The following is a 26,708-nucleotide window of genomic DNA, read 5'->3' on the forward strand; positions in this document are numbered from 1 at the left end:
TTGTTGCTTAAAAGTCACTCTAAAATGCCTAACTTGCTGATCTAGCAGCAGTTGTCTACAATAAAAACACTTGGTAAAAATCCTAACTTGCATTAAAACAAATTACACTGTATAATACTAAAGTATGAGAGTGTACTTGGTTCAGTTAGTTCCTCACTTGCCCCTTCAGTGCAATGCATGCTAATCACGTGCATTTGAGTGGACTCACGAAGTGGTCTCTGATAGATAGTTACGAAAATTTTTCAGTTTTTGCAAAAAGCTGTTGTGAAAATACTGAAGGCATTACTTATGCTTCGGTTTAGTGTCATAGTCTGTAAGGAAAAAAATATAAGTATTTTTTCCTGTCGAAATACATAAAATTACACTGCATGTAAAATTTTTGTGTCATTGATCTGAGAAAGTAGAAAACTGAAACTGATATTCTATGCCTCAGTGAGATCCAAGTACCATGTAGATTTTTAGCTGTATAAGCATAACTGTTTTTCTTACCATAACTCTTAAACTTTTAACTTGAAGCATTTGCTCCTATCTTTATTATCTTTTCCTATGGAAACTGGCTTATGTTTGAGAATTTTTGAATGTTTGGTGCTTCATTTGGTTAAGGAAACATGCCTGCTGGTGTTAGAAGTTGATTAGTGTTTTGATTAATTCTGTACTTCTTGCTGATTTTGACTATTGGATTGTTCCACCCCCACTTGCTGTGTATTGTAACAACAAGGAATGATAGTGATGGTGCTCTTCTGTTAGTTTCGAAAATGAAATTCTGTGTGCACTAATGACTTAACACAATCGTAGGAAAGAAATGCAAGCTGAGAGCAGCATCAGTTTAACTCTGTTTAAATGGCTGCAGCTAACTTGGAATATCAGATTTGTTTCAGTTCTAGCTTAAACTACAGTGAGGAATGCATCACTTAAAAAACAGTAAGTCTGCTGCTCTTCCAAAAGATAAAACTTTGATTTAGGAGAAGCTTTTGTGGTGAGAAATAGTAAAGCTGTGGCCACTGGTGATGAAAGTGGTTACCAAAGTGGTGGGACAGGAAGGATTTGAATCTTTTCAGTGACTTCCTACTTTGAATATTCTTGCAAAATGGTTTATGTAAACCCATTTTACATTGCAACCCAACGGTCTTAAACACATTTGCAGAGTCTTACTTCCTCTGAAGGAATAATTGACAGCTGAAAAAGAGTAACTCCTTGATGGTGTTTAATGTGATAACACTCACACGAACACTGCTCTTTGTGCCTTCAGGAAGGAAGAATACCTTAATGAAGAAATCAAAACTGTACATATCTGTAGACAGATGTAAGCAGTATAAACAGTATATCCTGTTTCAAAACATATCTTAGGTATTAGAGAGATTGAAAAATATGCTCTGTAGATAAAGGAAACAAAAGATTACGTTACTTGTATAGTTTCGGGGACAGAGGAAGAAAAATGTTCTCTGGACCAGAATGAATGTCATTGCTACCATGGCTAACTAGGTCATGCCACGTTAAGGTGGAACAAGATTAAGATATTGAAACCAGTTTGTCTTTTCTTCTAAATTTATTTCTCCACAACCCTGCTGTGAGCAAGATGAATTTGTGATTTACTGCTAAACTTATTATTTAAAATGTATAGACCGTGGTATTGTTAAAGGTGAATATTGTAGGTTTTGAAATCCTTTGAGTTTCTGCTTTTACCTACAGTGGAGATGGGCACTTATATCCTTTCAGAAACCTATTAATGCATTGGGAGAACTCACAGGTTTTAGAGATATGGGGAACCTGCTGTATGCCTTTTTTTTTTTTCTTCAGTCGTATCTACTATTATAATTATCTCTCCTTACTAACACTTTTTTAAATCCCTAGGGTATTATACAACGTAATTACCACTGCAGTGTTAAGGTAGATGTAAAGTACCTAGAATTGTACTTAGATGTTCACTTTGAAAGTAAACCTTTCCTTATTTTTGAGTCTGTTGGCTTTCTGTGAGAGGGAAGAATCTGTAAAGAATGTAAATGTGAAGGAGCTAAAGCTTTACAAATGAACTTGAAAAGTGTGATTTCGTGAGAGACATACAAAAGAAGCTTTTGGGTGAAGGAAGACCTACTTGGTAGTGTGTAAGAAATGTGAAACAAATTAAGTAAAAGACTGTTTACTTCACTTTTTTTTTTTTAAGATATATGAATTCAGTGCTAAAAAATGAAAAGGTGTGCTTGGAGGATTTAGCCTTCCTACTTTAGCAGTGCTCCTCAGATTTTTAGGTATTTTAATGTATTTCAGAACAGAATGAAATGGTACTTGGTAGAGCTTGAGAGAGCAGAGCTTTTATCTCCTCTAACATGCTGCTGGTGATCCTTTCTGAAACCTTATTAACTCCTGGTAAACTTGAGGGAGGTGCTGAAAATACAGTACCACGTAATTCTGTCAATACACATAACTGCCTAAAGCAAAGTTGCAATGTACTCAAGAGACCAGAATCTTGAGTTGGGTGTAATGGAGACCATTAAAAGGAAAGGTGGTGTCATCAAAATTCAGTACTTTGTATAGAGTCTTGTTTAAGCACCAGAGGTGGGATTAAACAAGAGGCAGGTGTGTGAGAAAACTGGCTGTTAGTCATAAAAAAGAAAAAGTAATCTTGCAGATGTGTAGAAGGATTCAGCAGGATCTGAAAAACCCCAGGAGGCATATCAAGCAGATAACTTCATGAGTTTTGCATTTGAGAGAATGCTTGCGGTCAGCTGCACTAATACCTTAGGAAGGAAGATAGGTTGTATTCCGTTTATAGTTAGGAGTGAGAGACAATGGGTGAACCAGAGATTTGATCTAATTGTTTTATTGTTTAAGCAGTAGTCCTTCAGTTCTGTCAAATTAGAGGAAAGTGGAAAGTTGCGTAGAAGTGGAGTTTGGAGACTGGATCAGCAATCAGAAAATTGGAAATACATGCCTGTTATTTCATCTGTTGGTTCTGATGTTTCTTCTGAGGTCTTGGAGAAAGTATCCTAGACAAAGTAAAATGCCAAGAAGCAGAAGAAATGGTAGCACGTGAGGAGCAACTGATCCTGCTGACTGCTGGCCTGCTGACTGTCTCTGTACTGATGTTTTTTACCATTACTGCTGGCTTGAATGTAAGAAAGAGAAAATACAAACTTACACATGCAAGGAAAACTAAAGTCCATGTGTCTGGTCCTGTAGTAGAGTTTTCTGCTCCGCTGAGTTGGGAGATGTCTTCATTCTCTGTAAAGTTTGAGGCGTGATAGATAGTTTCACAGGTTTCAGACATGCTGAAATTGAGGGGTAGTCTTCAAGCCAGCTCTCATACTATCTGTATGTTCTGACTGTTTGGCTTTCAAGTGTCGTGAATGTGGCATAGGATTATTTGCAATAGAAAGATTAAAAAAACCTGTTTGTTTTCTCCTGTGAAGACTGTGATATTCAATGTTAGGGATTATATTTTGCTTGAGTGATACATTTTGAAAGGAAAATTTTGGTGCAGCTACTCAGTAGCTGCCAACTATAAATAAAAATGACCATGCTGCTCCTTAAGCTTCAGGACTTCTGCAGACTGCCCAGCTTGTATCAGTGCAGTGTAAATTAAGGGAAAATCTGAAGAGAATGAAAAGAGAACGAAGTGTACCAAAAGATAGTAGTAGTTGTTCAAAGAGATGTGCTAAAGAATGTCTTTATATACTGAAGCCAGCATAAATGCTGCTTGTAGTTCTGAGGAATTTGTGCTTGTTGCCAAAATCGTCTGTGTAGGAGATGAGGATTTTTTCCTTCAGCTATGATTATATAGTGACAAAATTTGTGTTCCCCATTGTAAACAGGTGTTAACTACCAAATCATGATACAGTACACAAGATTGTGTCAGTTTCCAGCAGAGAAACAACTTTTTCCTGAATATGCATTTCAGAGATGTCTCCTTTCTGCTGCTCTCCCCCTTCCCACAGCTTTTCAAGTGGTGAAATCTCAGCTATTAATCATTTGCCACAGAAGAAACTGATTATGAAACAGAGGTTATATTACTCTCTTGTCTGCTGCTAGAGTTTCAAGTAACTTCTTTGTGTGGCTTCCTGTATTTAGATGAAAACATAAGATTTCTGTTTTCAGTGTCATGTTTAATTCTGAAGGTTTTGAAAGCAGCTGTTGCAATTCTAAGCAAAAGACTGGAATTACTGATACCTGGCTTTGTTTACAGCTCATGCTATTGTAAGTCTTAATGCTTTAGGAACAGTCCTGTTGGAATGTTAGTTTTTGGTTTGAAATGTGGTTAATCCATTTATTTTAAGTAATTCTTCAGTGTTACTGAAATAAACCCATTGAGAACATTTTTACACTGTTTGGGACTCCGTAAGTTATAAAATGTGGAATTTCTGATTGCTATAGCAGCAATTTAAATACCACATTTAACAGATTTAGAAGTAAAATGTAACTTCTTGTTAAATGCCTATTTTGGTTAAACAAAAGCTTTGTTCATTCTCAGACAGTTACAGCTTAGTGACACTAATGTAGATCTGAATCAAATTACCCATTTTTAACTACCTTCTTTGAACTACTAAACTACATCGTCCAAGTAAATACTGCAAGGTGTGAGTAACAGGTGCAAATGGTAGAAATACTACTTAGAAGTTCACCCTTGACATTCCTTGGTGTTGTTCATGAGTTTTTCATTGCTTTGAAATGAAGTAGTAGGGCTTCTGGTTGCACAGAGACCTTGCCCAGGTCTCTGATACCACACTTGACTTTGTTGTGGGGTGGGGTGTTGGTGGTGTTTTTTTTTTTTGGTTTTTTTTTTTTTTTTTTTTTTTTTTTTTTTTTTTTTTTTTGTTGTTGTTGTTGTTGTTGTTGTTTTTTTTTGTTGTTGTTTTTTTTTTTTTTTTTTTTTGGTGTGGTTTTTTTTTTTTTTCCCCCTTTGGGGGTAGTCAGTAGAACAATATCTACTAGTTTGTTGTCATATCATGTGCTCATGAACTGCACCATTAAGTTGTCCTATTTCCTGCTGTTGAAAGATCCCCCATTTAATTTCCAAGTGCTGTAGTTAATCCCATAAGTAGCAAAAGTACTGCATTTTTCTATTTTTTATGTTAGGTACAGATTCCTATTTTTTTTTCTTCCTAGCTGCTTTAGTGTTAAGAAAAACATAAAAGAACTGTTTTTATATACCTTTTAAATGATGTGAGCAATTGTGTAAGTGTTCTGAGGAGGTGCACATAATTTTTACTTCAATAGCTGAATTCCATAAACAGGATGAGTAGGCAGCAAATTTACAGACATGAAAGACATTTAAGCATTTAAGGATGGGTGCTGCAATTTAAAAAAAAAAAAAATCCCCAAACCAATTGAAAACCCCCAAACAAAACAAAAGAAAAAAACCCGAAACCAGAGCAGATTTTTCAGCTGCTATGATGTTCATGGGAAGAAGAAAATGGCACTAAGATTTGGGAAATAATAGAATGAGAAGATTGTCATGTTAAATTATAATCTGTTACTGTATTTAATGCCTAATATACGTTTTTCCCCCCACAGAAATTAGCAGAGTACGGAAAGACATGTATAACGACACATTAAATGGTAGTACGGAGAAGAGAAGTGCAGAATTACCAGATGCTGTGGGACCTATTGTACAGTTACAAGAGAAACTATATGTGCCTGTAAAAGAATATCCAGATGTAAGTATATCTTTTTAGTCCCTAAATTATTTTTTGATCCTTGTGGTCGTCTTTAAGTGTAAATTTCATGTGATGCTACCCTTGGATCATGCTGAGTTGCTTTGGATACTAGGGAATCAGAGTATGTTCCTTGATTTGCAGTGAGTGTGAGTGGAAGAAGTTTGTGTCAAATACCAAATTAGTATGGATTGCTAAACCATAGACTAAGGTCCTAATTATCTTGTTCGTTTAGTATTGTCCATCTTGAGACACTTCTGAAGTGAATTTTAGGAGGAAAGTAGTTCTTGGGATGGTGTTTTTTCCTCTTGGTGTGTCTCTAGAAGTCAGCTGCAGAATGCTTAGGAGCCCTTTAGAGACATTTTGGAGACTATACTTAGTCTCAATTACTGTTTGTCCCATACCTGTGTAACCAGTTCTGTTGCTTTTAGAAGTGTCTTTATCTCAGGGTTGGTTGTCCTGTCCTCTCTCCTTTACCCACCTTACTTAAGCAAAACTCTTTGTTTGCTTGCCTGTCAATATTATGCTCTCCATGGGGTGTTCAGTTCCATTGTACACTTACCTTCTGAAGGAGAATGGTTTCATTTAACTAGAGTTGTTTTGAATTCATCTGGTCTGAAGTGTTTCTAAAAACTGCTTGGGAAAAACAGTCCTTTCATGATCTACCCCACCTGCCCCAACCGTTTTCATTGATCAGTGACAAAATAAGAAACTGTGCTATACTTCCCTGATAGAATTTACAGGTTCTGTTACAGTGGGGGAGTGCAGGGTCCAAATAAGGGATTTGCACATAAAGTGATATAAGGTGGGAGAAAGTACAGAACAGCAAGAATGGAGGTGACACTTGTGTATTTCTGTGGCTTTTTTTTTGTATGCTTAGTTAGATTAAGCTCTCCAAATGAAGATTTTTTATTTCAGTGCTGGTTAGAGCATACAGGCCTCTAAATAAACTTCACTGTGCCATGCTCCTTTAAAAAAATTAAGTACAAGTCCATATTCAGAACAGAATACTTAGACAGATATCTTCTCTCCCTTTTCAAGTTGTCATGTAGTTGTTTTGCTTTGGGGTTAAAATATCTGTACTGGGAAAGCTGTTCAGGTGCACTGGCATTAAGGACATCTCTCTCCCCTTGTGTGGCATTTTACTTCCAAATTAAATATATGTGTGTGCCTGTATACAAATGTGTACATGCATACATGTCCCCACACCAAAAACAGTAATTCTTTTGAAACTCCTCAGAATTGTAGATTTTTGAGAGGAATTGTCCTATGCCATTGTTCTACAAAGCCATGTAAGTAGCTCTGGACTTAAAACCTCCATATATCTTGGAATTATATTGCTTAGTGGCTTTTAAAAACATTTCTTAGTTATTAAAATCTTGGTTTCATAACTTGACAATGTATTCTTTGTGAAGAGTTGCCTTAGTTATTTTGTTGTAGTTTTTTACAGAACTCTGTGCCTGCTGCACGAGGATTATTAGTAAGAAAAAAAGTGTTGATTTCCCTTAACTATGAAGCTGCTGTTCTAGAAATCAAGGGTTTAGTAGCTTAACTTTTCATGCCAGTTAATTATCAAATATAGCGTAAATAAGCAGGAAAAAGTTTGTCTGTAGTTACTGACAAAGTAATGATTTCACCAGCTACTGCTAGCTCTTTGTTTGAGAAGAATGGCCTTGAAGTGGTCGCTAATTTATTCCAGTAAACTCTTAGGCATTCAGAAGTTGGAGGAGCTTGTGATTTGTATACATGTGACGTGGAATAAAGGTTGTTGGTTCTTGTGAGATGATGTGAAGTGTGTGCTAGAAAATGTGAAGTCTCTGCCGCTGTGGTGGGACCTGGCAGTTCACTGGGGAGCCAAGCCCAAGGTGTTTTCTGTGTGCTCCTGTATTTGTTCATTGCTACTTGGAATGGGGTCTGCACAGCCTCAATAGTTGGTTAATCAACTAGAATATACTACTACATACAAATAAAAAGCTGTGATTTGGTATGTAGGCCATTTCTAAAATCTTTCTGCAAGTTAGAAATTAAGTAACCAGCTTTGAATTCAGGCTAGCACAGCATTCAGAAGGTCTGGAATGTAGTGATTCCAACTTGTTTTAAAAAAACCCCAAAAAGTAAAATTCCCTTGTATTACTTTCACCAGTAAAGGTAAATTTGTGTGTAAAGATAAGAATTTCTATCTTATGTGAGAATTTTCAGAATGGAATGTTTAACTTCTTACTCATATTCAGCAGCTAATTTAGTTGTTTCCAGATACAGGAAAGACATATTGTATAGACTATGAGAGTGAGTTTCTCCAGTAAATCTAGTTGATTCTTTCTATTGCTATAATTTTCTTCCAAATGACAATCTTGTATACATTACAAAGACACCAAGTTGGCTAAACCTAAAGTTGCTCACAGAAGAGTGACCAGAAACTGGTTTGCTGATATATATTTAATAATATTTTTTTAAGAGAAATTTAAAAAAAATAATCAGCAAAATGTTAGGATGGTCTAATAGACTTTTATTATGGTAAATATTCTTGATTTAGAATTTTGAGCCTATTAGTTAGTTCACTGTAGTGGATACTGAATAGCACTGTAGTGCCATTTTGTGCACAGAATCCTCAGTGACTTGTGAGGCATAAAAATAGTGGTCTACCATAAGTTTAAACGAACATGCTTTATATATTCGTGTATATAAACATACACAAAAGATGAAAGTGTAAATTTTCATAGCCTGCATCACTGATATTACTGTTTTACTATCCTTTGGTTATCCGCACAAACTAAAGAATATATAAAATTAAACTTAAAAGCTAAAATAAATATATATAATCCCCTGAAGGCTCCTAATTTATTTTTGCATACTAGTGCATACTGAGTATTTTTAATGTAATATTTATTTGAAGGCCATCAATTTGGCCTTCATAGTTGCTATCATCATAGTTGATGAACTTGCCAAAAAATTGACTGAAACAGCCTGTAGTTTTTAAATGCTGACTCTGCAGAGTCTGAATTTCTACTTCTGTACTAGTAAGTGGAAGCTATGCAAAAGTCTTGCTGAGGAAGAATTATTTTTCTTTGGTGTGTTGTATTAAGAAGAATTTTCCCATTATTTAGTCACAGTCTCAAAAATTGTGTAACTCTTGGGATGGTTTCCCTTGTGGCACATTTCTTTTCATAGGAAGTGACTGTTACACAGTTGGGTCTATTTGAATTGTTTTCTTCTAGCACCCTTGAAAGGTGTTTAATCTGTGTAGAAATTTTGGTATTGAAACTGAGATTTGAGATACTTAGCTTTTCTGAACCATGTATATATGCTCCTGAAACTTGAGAGAGAACTTGTGCAAAAGGCACCAAGGGAATGGCATTCCATGTCCATGTTTTGCCATTAAGTCAAAAGTGAGTTTTCTACAGTGTAATAGTTGTAGTCTCATATAAGACTTTGGTGTTACAGTTTGAAGGCTGTAACTGTAATTACTCCAATTAATGGAGTAATAACTTCCATCAGAATTTTAAAAAGTAAAAAGAAAAGATGTCAGAAAAAATGTTGAGCTCTTAAGAACCAGAAGAACGGAGGATAAGCTATTGTTTGTGGATGAGTAGTTAATAGTCTTTAGCATTTCTTAACGCTTCAGATAAATGATTAATTTTCTCGAATTTCCCTAAAGACCTGAGACTAAACTTTCTGCCTGATATCAATTTAAACAGTTTTTGGAATTAGTACCTACAAATGTTGAACTGAATAAATGTTTCTTCTATTATAATCATGGCTTTATTATTAATAAGTACCCTGTTATCGCTGATTAATGTGAAATTCTCTGTTGGAACTCTTCTGTGCCTCCTCAGTAGAACTGTAAGAACTCAGTAATTATCGCATCTAAAGTAGCATGTCCTTTGAGTATACTGAAGCTCAAAGGCCAGCAGTGATAAACAGCTTGTGCCTACTTTCTGACCATTTTAGTTAAAACTGTTTAATTAGTACAACACAACAATGAACACAGGGACTCATTTTACTATGGGGGACTTACTGACAAAGTGTTTAAATCCTTTTCCAATTTGTAATATCAGAGTTTAATAGCATCCCTAATATGGATTAGGAAAATGATAACATCATCTTTATTTATTGTTCCAATCCTTTTACTTAGGCTTTTCATTCTCTAGTGGTAAACAGGGAAGGAGGATAAAAGACTTGGCCTTGTTTACCCTTGCAATTTGAAAGAAAGAGAGACTATAACTGGTCTCTGTACATAAACTTGGAATACAGAATAACAGCAGGGCTGAAGGAAGATTTGGAAAATGGTCAGCTACTGATGAAAGTACAAATGTATATGAAATAACTAAAGTAGTTTGATTACTAATTCTCAGTCCTAATAGGGTCATTGGAAAAACATTCTAATAGAAGGAATGGGAACAAAAAATTTAATTTTGATTTCAAACTCTATATATTCATGAGAAGCTTTATGTGCTCTGGTTGTGCGTGGTAAGGGAATGGATTGAGAAAATGCCCCTTTGTTTAGATGCTATTAAAATGGAGGCATGCCTTAATAGCTGTTCAAAGATTTTTTTTTACCCTTTGTATCTAATGTTTTGCTGGATGTCCTTCCATTACTGACCATCTGAGTCACCTTTTGACAGTTGTTTTTTTTATTTTTTGAACCATGCTAAACACCCTGGTTTGGGCGATTTGGGGTTTGGTTTTTTTGGGGTTCTTTTTGGGTGGGTGTTTTGATTTTGGGGTTTCTGGTGCAGGATGACAGACCTTGTCATAATTTTCTTCATAAATAAGCCAGTCAAATTTCCAGAACATACTTGTACTTGGAGGCAAAAGGATGGAAGACAGTCTAGAATACATTGGAATTAAAAATCCTGTCCTTTAGTCCCTTGCAGTAATCTTGCAGGCTGAGCATCAACTCAGCAGTACCAATTAACTTGATCCATATCTGCATTATTTTTCCCTCTTAAACTCTTCAGGAATTTAGTGCAATTAGGTGATTACAGTGTCATTTACCTGTTGATGTTGTTCTTCCCATTTTATTCTTACTAATTTTGCTGTTGGCAGGTCCTGTGGTCTTTCTGTGTGTAAATAAAAAGAAAAGGAAGTTAGGGTGGAAGTAAGACAAGTAAAGTAAGAGCTTAGTAAGTAGCATTTGCCTTGGCAATGTTCCCCTTATGATTTTTCAAAGTAAATTTGGAGGAAGAAATGAGTTTTATCTGGTACTGCTAGGAAAGTTGAACGTACTTGTTAGGACACCATGTTTTTATGTTGATGCTTGTGTTAGTAGCTTCTTCAAATTAGCATCATAATGTTAAACTCCTAGTTTTATGTGTATGTTGATATATATGCCATGTCCAGCATGTACATGACACTCCCTGCAGCAAGCAGTGGAATTTTTTTCTTTTTTTGATCAATACACAGGTCCAGCTTGTAAGGGTGGGATTCACCTAATCTGACATTAACAGCCAGCACTAGACATTTGGGTGCCTTTCTTCACCATGGATGAAGAGGACTGTGTGTATATGGGGAAGCCAAGTGCTAAAGGAGAATGGTAGTCTAGAAAATTAGTCTAAATAGTTACTTTGAAAATTCCTGTTAGTCTTCTGTGGATGAAATAACTAAAATTAATCTAATAAATTAATTTTATTAAAAACTTTTAACTGTGGGAATTATAAAATTTGAAATTGCAAAGGAAATGTCCAGTGGAACTTTTTTGAAATAGGTCTAGCAGTCAACATCCATCGTGATTGATTTTGCTCCTGTAGTGCCCTTCATTATTTCTCTGCAGAGTCAGGCTTTCAGTGGGCAATCTGTTTGATCAGCGCTGTCTTCTTAGTACGCTCTTCCATTTTGAATTCTGCACTTTATGTGCATATGTTTCTTTTATGGATTACAGAAATATTTGGGTGGGTGTTTTCAGTCAATTATGTACCACAGCTCTCTAGTGTCAGCTTGTGCTTGCTTTTGCTGAATAATTTTTTCTCAGAACTTTTACTTTGTGTAGTAGCTCTTGCAAGGTTTAAGTCTAGGAGTGCTGGGTGCAAATAGAAGTAATGAAAGGTCAGCTGTGAAGCAGATATTTGTGGCATACTGATTTTGTTTTACACTGAGGTTTTTTTCTGTCAGTCCTTTGAAATGTTTATTTTAGGAAAGGAGGGTTTTATAAAGAGACTAGCAAGTCCTTCAGTATGCTATTTTTACTTGGTATTGTAAGGTTGGGTATGCTTGGGTACACCTGCTGAACTTGCTGGTAGTTTTTTGTGAATTTATTATTAACTAGGATTGGGGATTGCAGTAAACATGAAAATACATTGGATAAGTGCTGAAATAATACTTAACGGAGTAAGGTAGACCTTGTGTTTAAAACACATAGAGGTGAATTTACAAATTTACTGTTCCAATGTCGGAATGCTTAATAGTTGTACTTTGTAACTCAAAGTCAGGAACACATCTTCCTTCTGCTCTAGAGAGTGGAAACAGAGTCCTGAAGGATATGGGATTTGAGAAGCAGAGTGTTTTAAGGAAGGAGAAAACACAGAGAGAAAAATCCTTTATTGAGAATTATGTTTTTTTCCCCTGTGTTCAGTTGACAAAAGGAGAACTACAACACTAAGCTATAGAACTTTCTCCAGAAACTTAACCTGGCATTTATAATACCGTGCTGTCTTCACCCCCTCCCCCTGCAGTAGTCAGTCAGTTTTGACACATATATTAGATATTTTAGTGTTTAGCAGCTCTGTGGTTTAGGTATTACTGTTTGTATGGTCAGATTTTTATGGAGTTGCCCATGCAAAAGTAATTAGATGCTTTCCAGTCAGAGGACAGCAGGAGTTCGGTAACTTCATATGGGTAGGTCAGTGAAATGCAAGTCTTAGCTAATTGTGTTTGCTGTGTGTTTTGCCAGGATAAGATGCCACCAAGACCCATCTAGAATTGCTATTTAATGTAGTTTTGAGTTCCAGTCAGAATACAGCTTTTCTTTGTACCTCTCCTAAATCATATGCTTAGGTAAAAATCAATTTACATGCCCTCAGTGGTAAAAGGTCTATTGTTTGTTACTAGAGTAAGTCTGCCCACAAACCTTGGAGGTGCACATTAATTAAAAAAAAAAAAAAATAAAGAAAAAAAAAAAAAAAAAGAAAAAGTTGCCTTTCGAGCAGCATGGTTGTTTTTTTAAACAGGTGTGAGGTTATGCTATTTCTGAACTTACTAATACATTTAAAAGTGTACATCACTTGTCAAGGAAAAGTTTTCAGTGGAATGCTGCATCTATAGCATTCATTTCGGTTCTGAATTTGTTCGATACTTCAAAAGAACAGAGTTGTTTTGCTCCTCATGTGTGTCTCATTTATGTTGGTCACTTGGTTGTCTTATATATGAGTCTTCTTGAGAGGAAGATTGTACACAAATCCAGCTTCGAATAAACTTTCCTTTTAGGCATTTCATTCCTTTTTCCATGTTTTGTTTCATTGCTTGTGAACTGTTGTTTACCTCCCTTGGATTGAAATGCTGGATTTACAATAAAACACAAATGCTGTGTCAATAGGTATCTCTGCATAGGAGATTCTCGGTTTCTGTAGCTCATAGATACTCATCAGTTGTAGTATGGATCTATTCAATTTATGACATCAGTCTCTGCTCTTTTTTAATGCTAGTAAGAACACTAGTCATATACTGTTGTCTAATTTCAGTCACTTTTGCATAATACTAATTCACAGTTCTAAGCTTTTATATGTTTCTTTTCTCTTTAAGTGCGGTGTGTAGTAGTGAATTCGGTGAGGGCACTGATTCCTTTTGAAATTTGCTGCACTGCTCTGAAACTGAGCAAATTCTTTTTCTTTCCAATATACTCAGTACTTTACGGAAAATAATTTTGCTTGATGTGCAGCCAGTTGCTTTTTGCACCTTATTTGCACTGTTGACTCGTTATATAGTATAGCACTTCCTCTCTTCAGGAAAGCTCATGCACCTATCCTAATTGTGAACATTCATCCACCCAACACTTCAGTTGCTGAGGTAGATTAATGCTTTTTCAGAAGGTTTCTGTCTCTTTAGAGTACTGATGTAAGCCTGATCAATATCTCTCAGCTGTGTGGCTTATAAACACTCAGAACATACTGACCCAAAAATTCGAGTTCGTTCTAGTTGCAAACACTGTCATCTGTGGTGTCAGAGGACACTGAGGGCTCTGCCCTCTGGTCAGTGATACAGAGACTGCATGTTTTGGGAAGATTATCAATTAAATTATGATTTAAAGTTATCTTAAATAGGCAGCAGTTTACCAGAATATTTTTTTCCATGTGAAGTGCAGTTGATGTAAAAATGTGAATGGTGCATTGAATAGATACCTCTGTATTGCTGTTCCATCTAGAAATGACCTGTTATTATATTGCTAATGTATTTAAGTACTGATGATAGTTAATATATTATTCAAACCAACATCTTAATTGTCTGAGTCATACAGTTCAAGCAATTAGGTTAAATATTATAATTTGCACTTACTTGACAATTTGATCATTATTTTTTAAAAAATGAGTGGCACATGCATTAAAAGTAAAGCAAAGTTGATGTAATTCACCGTCAACACTCAAATAATGCATCTTGGGCTTCAATCTCATTAGATTTTTTCAAATTATTCTAGCCACAATAATATTTTGTATATTTTTTTTTGTTCTGCAAGTGCAAATGTTGCCCTTAAGACTGGAAAAATTGTGAAGAATAGCCTTTGAGTTTTTGTGAAGGACTTCACTTTTTTCTGTGAGTCAGCTGATGGGCAAGCTAAAACAAGAGAGAGACCTGAAACTCTGGCTTTGTAATATAGATAGGGCTGGAACATAGATATCTCTAAATCCTAAGTCACTACAGACAGGTAGGCTGACATGTAAACCTGAAGTACATCTCAAAGCCTTGTGACAGAACTCTCTGCTGTTTCTCCTGTGATAAATACCAGGTAGCTCCTGTTCTGTTGCAGTGTCTGCAGTGATGTTTGTCATTACAGAACTGTAAGAAGTGGGAGTATCCATCTTCTTACTTCGAAATCCCAGAGCAAAAGGCAGAAGTTAGTTAGAAATGAAGCCTGAATGTAGCAATTCTTGCTAAGCTGCTCTTTTAGTAGTGTTGTAGTTGTAGATATTTAGGATAATAGATTCATTATGATTTGATATCCAAAGGTGCTACTATTACTGTAGTAATGGACTGTAATACTGCTGCTCCTAGTGCTTGATGCTGACTGAAGCACAAAACTCTGTAGTGCTTATGCTATGGGACTTGGACCCTTAAATGCTCCCAACAAGGTGGGCTTCTTAGGGTGTTTCAGGTGCTTTTCAGTTTTTACTGATTTGTCTTTTTATGTATTGCCTTCTTGCAGTTAGAGCATAGGCCTAAGGTTTGCTAAGAGCTTTTAGCAGAAGTCATTTAGAGCAAACAAAGCAGATTAGACCTTGAAACTCTAAAGGAAATATCGAGGGCTATGCTTTGAGCTGTTTTCAGTGTTTCTGACCTGTTCTGCAGATTTAGGTTTGAATTTGCAAGTTTACTGATTATGAGGCTGTAAATATATAGGGAAGAATTTTTGCAACGTTTCCAGAAGATTAATTGAACTATTAGTTTATTTTTCACTTCAAATATGGTCAATACTGACAAATCTGTTATTTTTTCTAGAAGAAATACTTGTGCAACAGCAAATAGGCATTGAGAGTTTCTAATCTTACTTTATTTTACACTGGATTGAAGTATATCGCTTAAAGTCTGTAGTAGAATGAGAAATGCTACCAGTTAGATAATCCCACTGAATTTTGTCCTAAATTTTGGAAGGGGGATTGCTTTTGTTTTGATTAAGCAATTTAAAATTACTTTCTCTGATGTGTTTCGGTATTTTCATGGCATGAAGTTCTAGACTTAGTTTGGTAAATAAACCCCTAATGAATGTGAAGTAGTACAAACTGTGTACAAAGCTGTGACTAAGCATGATGCTTATTTAGAAAGTTGAGGTTTGTAGTTCTGCTTCTGAAACACTGGAAGTATTTTCTATATATTCAAGGATAGAAATAGGTATTTCAGAATTTGATTTGTCTTAAATGAAGTAAAAATTCTGATTCACCTTCTCCTATGAATTCATAAAATTGAGTCTGTTACACTACAGAGTTCCTAGTCTATGAATGAGATTGCAGTTGTGTTACCTATTCTCAAATGTGTGTAAAAGTTCAAGGAGCAAAGCAAAAATTATCTAATATTGGTTCTGATTATAAATTACAATTTAGTCAGCTAAATTAAGCAATTAAAATCAGTCACATGAATGACAAGCATGTTTATGTTTAGGAATGTTCAATGCCTTACTTTCTAACTCCAGAAGCTTGATAAAATGCATTTTTTCCCAAAATACCTTGCTTGAATATGGAAGCTTTCATCACAGCTCTAATTGGTAAGGCCTATCTTTATCCACAAAACAATACTGTGCGTCTTTATCATAGGGTTTAGTTGCTTGGTGAGATGCTTTACTGCTTTATTTTTAACTTTGCTTATGAAAGAGTGCTATTATGGAGGAAGAAATAGTAATTGCTATTTATATAGTAGTATGTTGAGGTCTTCTGATTTGGAAGTGTGCAATTTCTGTGTTTCCTCCCTTCCCGTCTTTCAAGCTGGCAAATAAATATATTTTTGCAACTTGGAATTATAAAAGACTGAGTAATTCAGCATAAAATCTGTTGCCTTAAAGGGATGAGGAACTTCGTCTAAAGTTCCAATAACTAATAAAATAAAACAAAGTGGTTACTGAGCACCTTTTTTTTTTGCATAAACTTAAGTATAACCTCAGAGCCTGTTTCTGCAGAGTCAGTTCTTCCTTTTGAGAAGAGGAAATGTGACTGCATTTTTCTGGTAAATTAAAAAAAGAAAATCATGTCCCTTAAGTACAAGAATTCCATCTCTGCTTAGTATGTTCAGCTGTAGTATCGCTATCTGCAGTGGTGCTCCAACTTAAATGTATCTTTCTCGCTTCTAATTACTGAGAAATGGAAGTAGTCTACAGCTAAATTGCCAACTTTAAGTGCCTTGGGTAACGTCGTATGTAGTCACATCTAATTAAAAGGTATTATTATGGAAATTAGTTGTTGGACTGTATATCCTGAGGATCCTTTGTTATTGGAATATGAGTTTAATGATGTAAACTGTGAGGCTTAGAGGGCACTGCTGGATCCTACAGTTTGGTTTTGGAGACCGATTTACACACAGCACAACTTGTTAATTCTCTAGATAAATGTGTCACGATTTCCAAGTAGAGCATGGAATTGAACAATTTGTACTCATCTCCTGGTGTTACTGAAACTGATGTCTTGTCACTGTTCTGAAAACCTCATCTTAGTGAATAGGATGAAACAGATTATTCACTATCTCGCTTAAGCATGCCTACTATTAGATTGTTCACAGGATCTGATTTCCTGAGAGAGTTTCTGTTAACAATCTTTCAATTACTGTTTAAAGGTTTTTATGACCACTTAAAGGAGGGAACGACCAAATGGTTCTGTGGGCCTTTAAATAATTGCAAATGGGAATCTAATGATAACAGAGATTCCCATTTTAAAACCATGAAATTGTTAATTTGTCTATCTTTACAGCTTTCTCACTTACGTTGATAATTCTAAGCAATTTAAAATCCAATTATTTCCAAAATACGACAGTAATTAGATTAGTGTTTTTACATGAACAGAACATGTAGCATAAAAAAAATAATTTTGAGGGATATTATTTTAGTTATTTGAAGTGGAATTGAATCTACCCAATTAAGATTCTCTTTAAACTGCTGCAGTGAGGAAAAGGGTTAATGTTAAAAACAATATTGAGGGGAAAGAAAATGTGACTTTATATTATAATGTACAAAAAGTATTGAGGAAAGCAGAGGTGAAGCAAATAGTGTACAAACAAGAGAGGGCTTTGACCTGTTAGAAGAAACAACGTTGCTAATTAAACATGCTAAAAGAACAAATTGCTATTTCACTAAAGATCTAAAAGTATTTACGCAAACAACTACGCAATTTATAAACAGTAAAAATTAGTCCAGAAGTGGTGGTGGGGGGGGAAGCAAAAGCCAAAACGCTTTTTGGTTGAGTGTGTTTGACAAGGCATAGCTTCTGTCTCTGGTAACTGATAAGGTCTGTGCTTTGTTGTGTGTTCTTGCATCTTGTGTCTGCTGATCCAGCCCGCGGTGTTGTCAGCTCAGTGAGGAATGTCAGGAGGCTGGAGCAAAAGGAACATTAAATGGTTGACACTGAGGGATGGCAGTAAATGAGATGGGAGCTAAATATATAGGTTTGTGACATTCTAGCAGCTGGCTAAGGTCCTGCTGTTTGTTGCTTGGGTGTACTAGCCTTAAAAAGGAAGAGAATGCATTGTAGCACCGAGAAGAAAAAAAACAGCTGGTGGCTTATCAGTCAGCCCTAATGACAGAGAAGGTTAAAGAGTTTGGAAGGACAAATCTTGTAGGAGTGCTTTAATTAGTAACATGCAATTTTTAATATGATATGAGTAGTTTTATAAAACTACTCTAAAGCTTGGCTCGTTCAGCGTAAAAAAGGCATGAATGCTTCGTTTGTTGTCCAAATGAAATTACTTTGAAATTTTGCTTATTTACTTTAGATTCAAGCAGTTTATTAGGCAATTTTTACAGGAACTTACTTTTGATGTTTTCTTGCTCCGTAATGGGACTCTTGGAAACGGTTTGATATTTGATTAAGTATCTTAGAGTTTAATGCTTAATTTTGACAAAAAAAAGGCTTATTTTTCTAATAGATGAAAGCATGAATGACCTCGAATGGTAAAAACTTTATATATCTTAATCCTCATCTTTATTAGAGAGATAGATAAGTGCCATGTGATTTAAATACGATTTTATGTTTGATGGACTTTCAAAATGAAAGTTAATGTTTGGAAAAATCTGTGTCTAATTGCTTAAAAGCTTCATGTTTGACGTGTAATTTACAACTACATCTAGTTCTTGCAGTGAAGGCTGTTTGAATGTAAGCTTGAAATAAGTACAGCACCTTAGTCAGAGACTTGTCCTGCTTGATACTGTTCGCTGCTTCTTTATATCTGAGATTTTCACAGTTTCTTCTCAAGGACCTGTTTAATTCTTGAACCCAGACTTGATTGTTACCACTATCTTAGAGTTGACTCAAAGAGAAGTGAAGAATAAAACCTCATCTGTGGCTCCTCAGCAAGTAAAGCGGCAGTGCAGAAGCCTTTCTGTCCTCTTCTGTACCCACAGGGAGTGTCTGTGTTGGTGGCACTCTGGCGCTGGCTTGAACACCTCCCTGAAAGAAGCTGTAGGCTAAAGATGTGAAACTGTAATACAGCTTAGAGCCTTTAGTGGAGACAGCTTTCCCTTTTTGTTTTTAGTGTTCCTTGTGCTGTGGCACAAGGCTCTGACAGAATGGGAAGAGACCAGGAAATTCCAGATCTCCTGCTCTTAGCGGGAATTGGTCGGTCCCCGTCCTTGAAGTTTGTTGGAGTGTTTGTGGGAGCGAGGTGTAACCGAGGAGCTTAGTGTCAGCTTTTACAATGCTGCAGCAGTGATAGTTGGATCTCATTTGTCTTAATGCTAAGAGCTGGTTTTCTTCCTATTACAGGAGCAGCTTCTGCTTGTGACAGTAGTACTGTCAGTTTGGTTTTCTGTCATTTTGAGATAGTCTTGCGTTAACTTATGTGTTTGTAGAAGTTTTTCTTCTCCATGGTATGCAAAAGTTCAGGTGGATTGTTCTTTGCAGGATGATGCACCAGATAAGGTTTTCAGGCCTTGAATAAAAGTGATTAGAGAGATTTGAGCTGCTTTGCTCAGGGAGTTTGATGTATTGTGTTCAGGCAGATTGACTTTTTTTATGTAGCTCTGTGTAGAGAGATTTATGGCTGTGGAGCTGTATAGTAATTTGAGAATCTTCTCTTGTGTTTAGTACATGGTGCCATTTCTGGCATGCTGGTTCCCTTTTTTAATTAGCAGCAGCTCTGTGAATCTTTATTTTGAATTCTGTAACTTGTTTAGGTCAATGCCAGTATTTCCTGTGTTACATTATACAAAAGTATCAGAATAAATATCAACAGAACTTTAACTTGCCTTTATTCCTTCTGTATACCTATTGCAGTTTATTTATAGTATTAGCTTTTTTTTCCAAGTGATAGTTTCATTCTGCACAGTAAAAAACAAAATTACACAGCTTTTAAAGCTTTATGTTAGAGGTCTGTAACTTAAGAGTTATTCTTAAATTCTCTCTACCTTTGTAGTCTGTTATCTGACTTCCGCTGCTTCTCTTGGAAGGAACTTAAGAGAGTGCAACATCTTCAATGTTTTGAAATCTCTTGATTCTTTGATGATTTAATGTAAGGTGGTGTTGTGGCATTCATTTTCACAGGAAAAAAAAAAAAAAAGATCTCCCTTTAGATTTTAATTGCTTTCTACCTTCCATCTGAAAGTTCTGTTATCTTAATGCCAAAACTCTGTTGTGGAGGTGTAATTTTTCTACAGGAAAATGAAAATGAAGAAAGATTTGTTACTCAATCCTAGGACAGTAAAGCTTCTTAGTATTCACTTAATTTTGAACTAAATGGTAAATTTCCTGGCATAAATGATTACATCTTGGTTAGTTTTTAGAAAATTAATTGAAAATAATATTGATTGGATATTTGATGTGGAAATTTGCCAAATCTAGAAGATTAGGATACCTGCTTTTTGGTATGCTGTTAAACAGACTGATCTTCAGATTGGTCAAAGAATTGCTGAAGACATTATGCTAGCTCTTTAGCAGCTAATCTGGGAAAACAATGCCTTTGAGATTAAAGATACTACTGTTGTGTTAACACAGAAATGTTTTTTTCTTTTTTCCACCTGTGATAACACATGTATACGTGGTGTTCGAAACATAAAGTGGAATCTTCTTCCCAGAGGAGATGAAAATACATTTTCCAGGAAGACTGTGTTAGTGGTTCAATGTTGTTTCAATGGATGAAAATTAAGTTGGCATCCTAGATAACATTTTGAGGATACTGAGTTTTGTATATACAGAAATTACTACATCCTGAATTCTTATCACTGTATTTTGATGATGAGTTCTGACAGATATCTAATTCAAACTGATGGCAAAAGAAAACTGTATGTTGGCCTCTCTGGTTAGTTGTAATGCATTCAGCAAGCTAAGTGTAGCTACTCAGATGGTTCTGTGGCATTAATTACAATTTCAGTGCTAAAAATCAAGTTTCTTTAGGTAAATATCTAGCTATCATTATATTTCATTAAAATTTTTCGGTACCTAAAAGAAACAACACCAGGTATTTGCTTTTAATTTACTCAGGTCCTCCTTTAAACTGCAAGTTTAGAATTTAGAGAAAAAAAAGGTTGTATCCTTCAGTGTATCCTTTTGGTTTGTTTTTATCTTCTAATCTGTGCTTTGAGATTTCTTTGTTCTGTAATCAAGAAAGCTGTATTACCATTATTAAAATTACTTGGAAAGCCAGCCTGATTTTTATTTTATTTATTTAATTTTTTTATAGTCCTGGTCTAATGTATTTACATGAAGTTTGTAAAGCTGTTTGTCAGTTAAACATGCTCTCAAAGCCTTCAGCAGAGGTTATTAGAGGTGAATGATGTGGATTTAAAGGATTTAGTAATTCATTCTAAATCCCAGCTATACTTTTAAATGCTTTTTTTTTTTTAAAGGAGCATTTTTAAGCATTAGGATGTGGTCTGGTGGGTAAAAATGATATTTTATTGACATCACATGAATAATCTGGTTTGTATAGCTTATAGCTGTGGTGATCAGAAAGATTGTGAGATTTTTGAGCGATGACTGTATCAGTGGCTGATATTCTGCTCAGTCAGGAACAAATGCAAATAATCTGTAATAATCTGTAGTGGGCAAGTCAACTCTACCAACAAAGCTAACATTGTAGAATTATGGTATGTAAATTGTGGCACCCTTACAGGACCTGAAGGGACCCTACAAGAGAGCTGGAGAGGGTCTTCTAGAATAGGTCAACAGGGAATGGATTTAAACTGAAAAAAGGTGGAATTAAATTAGATGTTAGGAAGAGATTGCTCACCTTCAGGGTGGTATGTGGAACAGGTTGCCCAGAGAAGCTGCGGACGCTCCGAACCTGGAAATGTTCAAAGCAGGGTTGGATGGAGCTCTGAGCAGCCTGGTCTGGTGGAAGGTGTCCTTGCTCCTGGCAGGGGTTTGGAATTACATGATCTTCAAGTTCCCTTTCAACCCTAACTGTTCTATGATTTTATGCAATGCAATGGGTTGTTATTTTTATTTTAAGATGGTTATGTTGCTGTGGTGTTGGGGCTTTAATTGTATGGTGGTGCTTCATAAAAACTATTAATTTTGATTGTAGCAAGCAATATATCTATCAAAATTAATCACCCAGTTAATATAACCTCAATTTTCTATCTGAAATTAAATGGTGTGCTATTTATTTTGGCACATTCCAGAACACGACTGAAGTAGTCTTTCGTTTGTTAAATACTGTTACAGTGTCAGAATACAGATAGTAGCAAAGAGAACTTAATAGTTGGATAGGACTCAGGGTTACCCTTTGAAAATTTATTACTTGTGATTCTAGTAAATAACAGAACTACTTGAAGTGGCAGAATCTTAAATTGAAACAAATCCTGATGTGTCATATAAAAAAAAATCCTAAAAGTTCTAATTTATTGTACCATCTGTTTTAATGTTACTTACAGAATATCACCAGTAAGAAATAAAAGATGAGTAATTTTTAAGGTAGACCAAACTGTATTGTGATAATCCATCCTTTAAACCATTAGACACGTATTGCTGATGTCCAAGAAGGGAAGGCAGCAGTTCTTAATCCTCTTGAGAGAATGAGGTGCTACTGTTCACCACTGATTGTTTATTATCTTCTTAATAACGTTTTACTGGAGAACATAGATACATTTGTATCAGCATTTCTTATTAAAGGTCGTGTGCAGAGTCTGTGTAGGCATGGTCTGTTTACTGACTGTCCAACGAATGCTAAATACCGAGCTCAGTTTTTTTGAGCCAACTGACTTGCAACATGTGTGTGTTCATTCAAGAGATTTTATTCGGTTGTGAACATAATGTGAACAATTCAGTGTTTGAATTGTGCTGATGGCACCAGCTTTCTACATGAGGTGAGTTAGAGGTTAGACAGCATTGAGGCAGACTAACTCATGCATGCCACGAAACATAAATACCCCAGTACTTAGAAGAGAGATTTAAGTTGTTCTCTCCTGCTCCACATAGTGCTTACTAATAAATTTGATACAGTTTTTGGATATCTTTCTCCTTTCTGGATATCCCGTAGAATCTGTACTGTTCTAACTGACTTACGAAGCTGTGCTTAAAAACCCAGTTAAATATAATATAATTTAAAGGAATTTAACATGTTACCAAAATTACTCCTGTGTTAACTGAACTATGTAATACTTAAATGTAGTTCGGGGAAAGAGTATGAGATACAGGTATTTGTATGCAGAGAACTCATTTTCTCTCTTACTGGCTGAATTTTTCATTGGAACCTCTGCAGTGAGTAATAGGCAAAACCTTTGCATTAATGTGTTCATTTTCCTCCAGATGCTGATATTTTTTGTATATTATATCAGACTTCAAAACACTAAATGTCAACTTCGTTCTCCTGCTGCACAAATGCTCTGTTTTAGTAATGTATTACAGTTCTGTTCATATCCTTTGTTTTTGCATTAATACATATTTTACGGATGTTTTTGAACTAGACCAAGCTGGTCTTACTCCCACAATAATTATCAGTTCTTTCCCATAATGAGACAAGTTATTATCTGGCTTTGATGTTGAAAAGTGATTAGGGTAACTGAGCTAGAACTAAAAAAAAAAAACAAACCCAAAATGCTCCCAACCCTATAATCGTTGTTAAAAATGCATGCAGTGTACTAAATAAAGATGGAACCAGTCTGAGTGCATTATGTATGTACTGAAAATTATGCTTAGCCATTTAATACACTAAGGGAAAAAAAAAATATTTTCATTATCTCCTTACTAAGATGTTGTTCTCCCCTTTGTGACCACTCAAATTTTAGAGAATTAGAACTACTTCAAATATTTAGCTGTAGTAACCCTTTTATTAAATGTTGGGGATGAAATTGCTCACACTTGAAGTAATCTCAGAGGTAGTTCAACAGATGTGCTAGAAGTCTTGATTTTGTTTATTTAGCACAAAAGTACCTAATTGAAAATACGACAGATCCAAATTTTCTGATGGTTGATAGTCCGTATTTTATTCTCCAGTACCTTAATGGTTATATTTTTGTGTTTATGTGATGAAGAGATTATTTAATGATAATTTGTACGTATAGGTTGCTTCCAGCACAGCCTTTCTAATTTACTACTTCACTTCATCACTCAAATGTTTCAATAGTTCTCATTTAGCCTTGATTATAGTATTAGAATACTATATATCAGATATACACAGCAAATGTAAGTGGATATATTTGACCTAAGCAGATTATACGTGTCATGCTGATATTCACGGCATGTGTACTTTGGCCTTTACTTGATGATTGTGCTTAGAAAACATGCCATCTTTAGGGATGGAGAGAATGTTTCTAATGCATTGCTGGCTGCAACAACTCTTCTGTTACCAGTAGTAGGTGGGTTTGGTAGAGACTTGGGGAAACAACTTCACATGTTGTCACTAGCAGTCTTAACAACTACCTAAAGTTAGTTTGCGTGTAAAAATTAATTTCAAAATGTTGTTACTTTTGTTTGTGTTCACTGTATTGACAGTGATAATACCATCTGCTTTGTCAGCCTCTTCTCTCTTTAAAATCTCATCAGATAATCTGTTTTTCTTAACCATATTACAAACTTGCCGAATTCCACCAGAGCACATTTAATCCTCAGACTGCGTGTTAATGAAAAAGTTCACAATTTCAGCATTATTTTTGAAACACATACTTTTCCTTCTTGATTTCTGAAATGTATACAAGTGGCTGTTTATGTGAACTTGGCCTTCCTTGTTTTTACTTAATCTATGATGTGGTCACTGGGTAGATTGTGTATGGGATGCACTTGTTTTTATCTGATAGTAGTTCCTACTGCTTCAACAAAAGCTGTGTAGCTGTTTTCTGTTGAGATAAGTGTGGTGTTGGATCACTGAAAATTCTTTAAAAGACACTAAATATATCTGAGGTTTTGTCTTCACGGAAGAACCTTTCTGTTCTGTTAATCCCTACCTACAAAAAAATGTAGAGGTATCATCTGTATGGGGGGAGATAGTGGCAACAGTTTCAAGTATTCGGAGAAAATATTTTGACTGAAAGAAGGAGGTGGGGGTTATAAATGTTAACTGAAAGGTTATGTATTAATTCCATGATTGCTGTTTGACTGGCAAATTACATGTGTACAGGTGTAAATGCTAGTTCTCTTAACAGTATCTGTATGTGCTTGTACACGTACATGTACAGAAATACACATCACTATAGCTCTGCCTGTGAAAAAAAAGCCCAACTAACCAAACATCCACCCCCCCAAAAAAACCCGGAGCAACAAAAAACCCCAAAGCAATAACCGAAAGTCAATTTTTGACAAAGTTGTCATTGTGGAAGTTATATACTAATGAAATAAATACTGGAAAACATTATTGCTAGAAAGCATATGCAGTGTAAGGTAGGATAAATTTCCCATTTGTCACTGCTTTTTTTCCTATAAAATGTTTCAGATTACTCTCTCAGAAATTCATTCTCAAAGGTACCTATCTATAATTTTATGCAACAAGCTTTGTTTTCTTTATTAGACACTAATCTACCTAACTGAAAGTATACAGTCTTGCAGTTTATTATGCTGTATTTTGTTTTCTAATACCTCAAGTGGTTTTATACTTGTTTCAAGTTAGAGGCTTTCAAAAAATCAAATCAGCCATGTGTATCTGATTTTTTTTTTATGGTTATCTAAAACTCGGCTGAGAGCAATGCAAGATTTTCTAAGAAGTGCAGTAAAATAACTGTATTGCCAGTATCATAAAACAATATTCCTTTAAAAAGAAGACAATGAAAGAAATCAAAGCTAAATTTGCTAGTTTTGGTGGGTCAGTGAAAGCTTTATTGGATTCAGAGTCCATTCTTGTATTTGTTTTGTCAGCATAGTGCTATTTTTTATCTTCTGCTTTAGTATTTCCAGTTTGTTTGCATATAAATGTTACAATCAAATGCATTAGCTGATTCTCTTTGTAAAAAATACGCATGAAAATGTATACTTGAATTTAATTGTATCGTTATGAAATTTATTAATCCTTGGAGTAATGTTAAATCTTGCTCACAAAGAGTACTCACATTAAACAAACACCATTGTGAGTGTCATACACATTCATCATGCTTTGTTTTGAGTGCCTCTGTTGTCTTGCAGTTCCTTTGTCTCTTCATTACTCCATTTCCATGGCTGGCATTTTAGCCTGTGACTCTGTCAGATTAAGTTACCTCCGAAATGATCTTGAAGTATGACTACTGCAGTCTGAAGACATAGATTTCTTCTGAAGTGGCTAAACTCACTGCCAGCGTTGCTGCTTAAGATAAAATTACCAGATGTTGTCCATTATAACATCCAGTTTTTAGTTGCTTCTTAGCTGTGACATATTTTAACCACTGAACTATGCAGAGTCCTGGTTTTCAGATGCCTTTTGTTTGGTGTGGAAAACCATATGAAAGTGGAATGAACAGAAAATGCTGCTCTCCATGTCTTCAAAAGGCAAACTCACCACCAGGACAATTTATAGCACGTTTTTGGGATTCTTTAGTTTATTTGAAGTATCAATATATGATCTGAAAACTGATTTGACCATGGAGAAGGCTGAATATAAGGTACAGTTTTCTCTGTTGCTGAAAATCCACTTTCAGCTGGCAGTTATGTCTAACATATAACTAGGCTATAAAATAAAACTGGGAAGAATATGGATAAGGGTTGGCAAAGCTGCTCAAAAACTGATTGAGAAGTGTGAAGTTTTTTGTCCTTCTGTGATTAAAAAACGGAAATTATATGTAAAGGTAGTCTCAAAATGGAGAACTCGTTTTCATATATGACATAA

The 26,708-nt window shown here is 35.4% G+C and overlaps 1 protein-coding gene across 7 annotated transcripts in view; it reads left to right on the forward strand.

Annotated features, from left to right (window-relative positions):
• The window catches only part of QKI (QKI, KH domain containing RNA binding), a 152,762-nt gene that overhangs the window by 31,625 nt on the left and 94,429 nt on the right, over positions 1-26,708 (forward strand). For all 7 annotated transcript variants that reach the window (XM_066178665.1, XM_066178658.1, XM_066178659.1 and 4 more), the window contains one exon: positions 5,509-5,651. In XM_066178665.1, the coding sequence (XP_066034762.1) occupies positions 5,509-5,651 (143 nt within the window). The remainder of the gene's footprint in view (positions 1-5,508; positions 5,652-26,708) is intronic.

Source organism: Chamaea fasciata, unplaced genomic scaffold, assembly GCF_029207755.1.
Source record: "Chamaea fasciata isolate MVZ Bird 193981 ecotype frontalis unplaced genomic scaffold, bChaFas1.0.hap1 SCAF_3, whole genome shotgun sequence".
NCBI classification, from domain to species: Eukaryota; Metazoa; Chordata; class Aves; order Passeriformes; family Sylviidae; genus Chamaea; species Chamaea fasciata.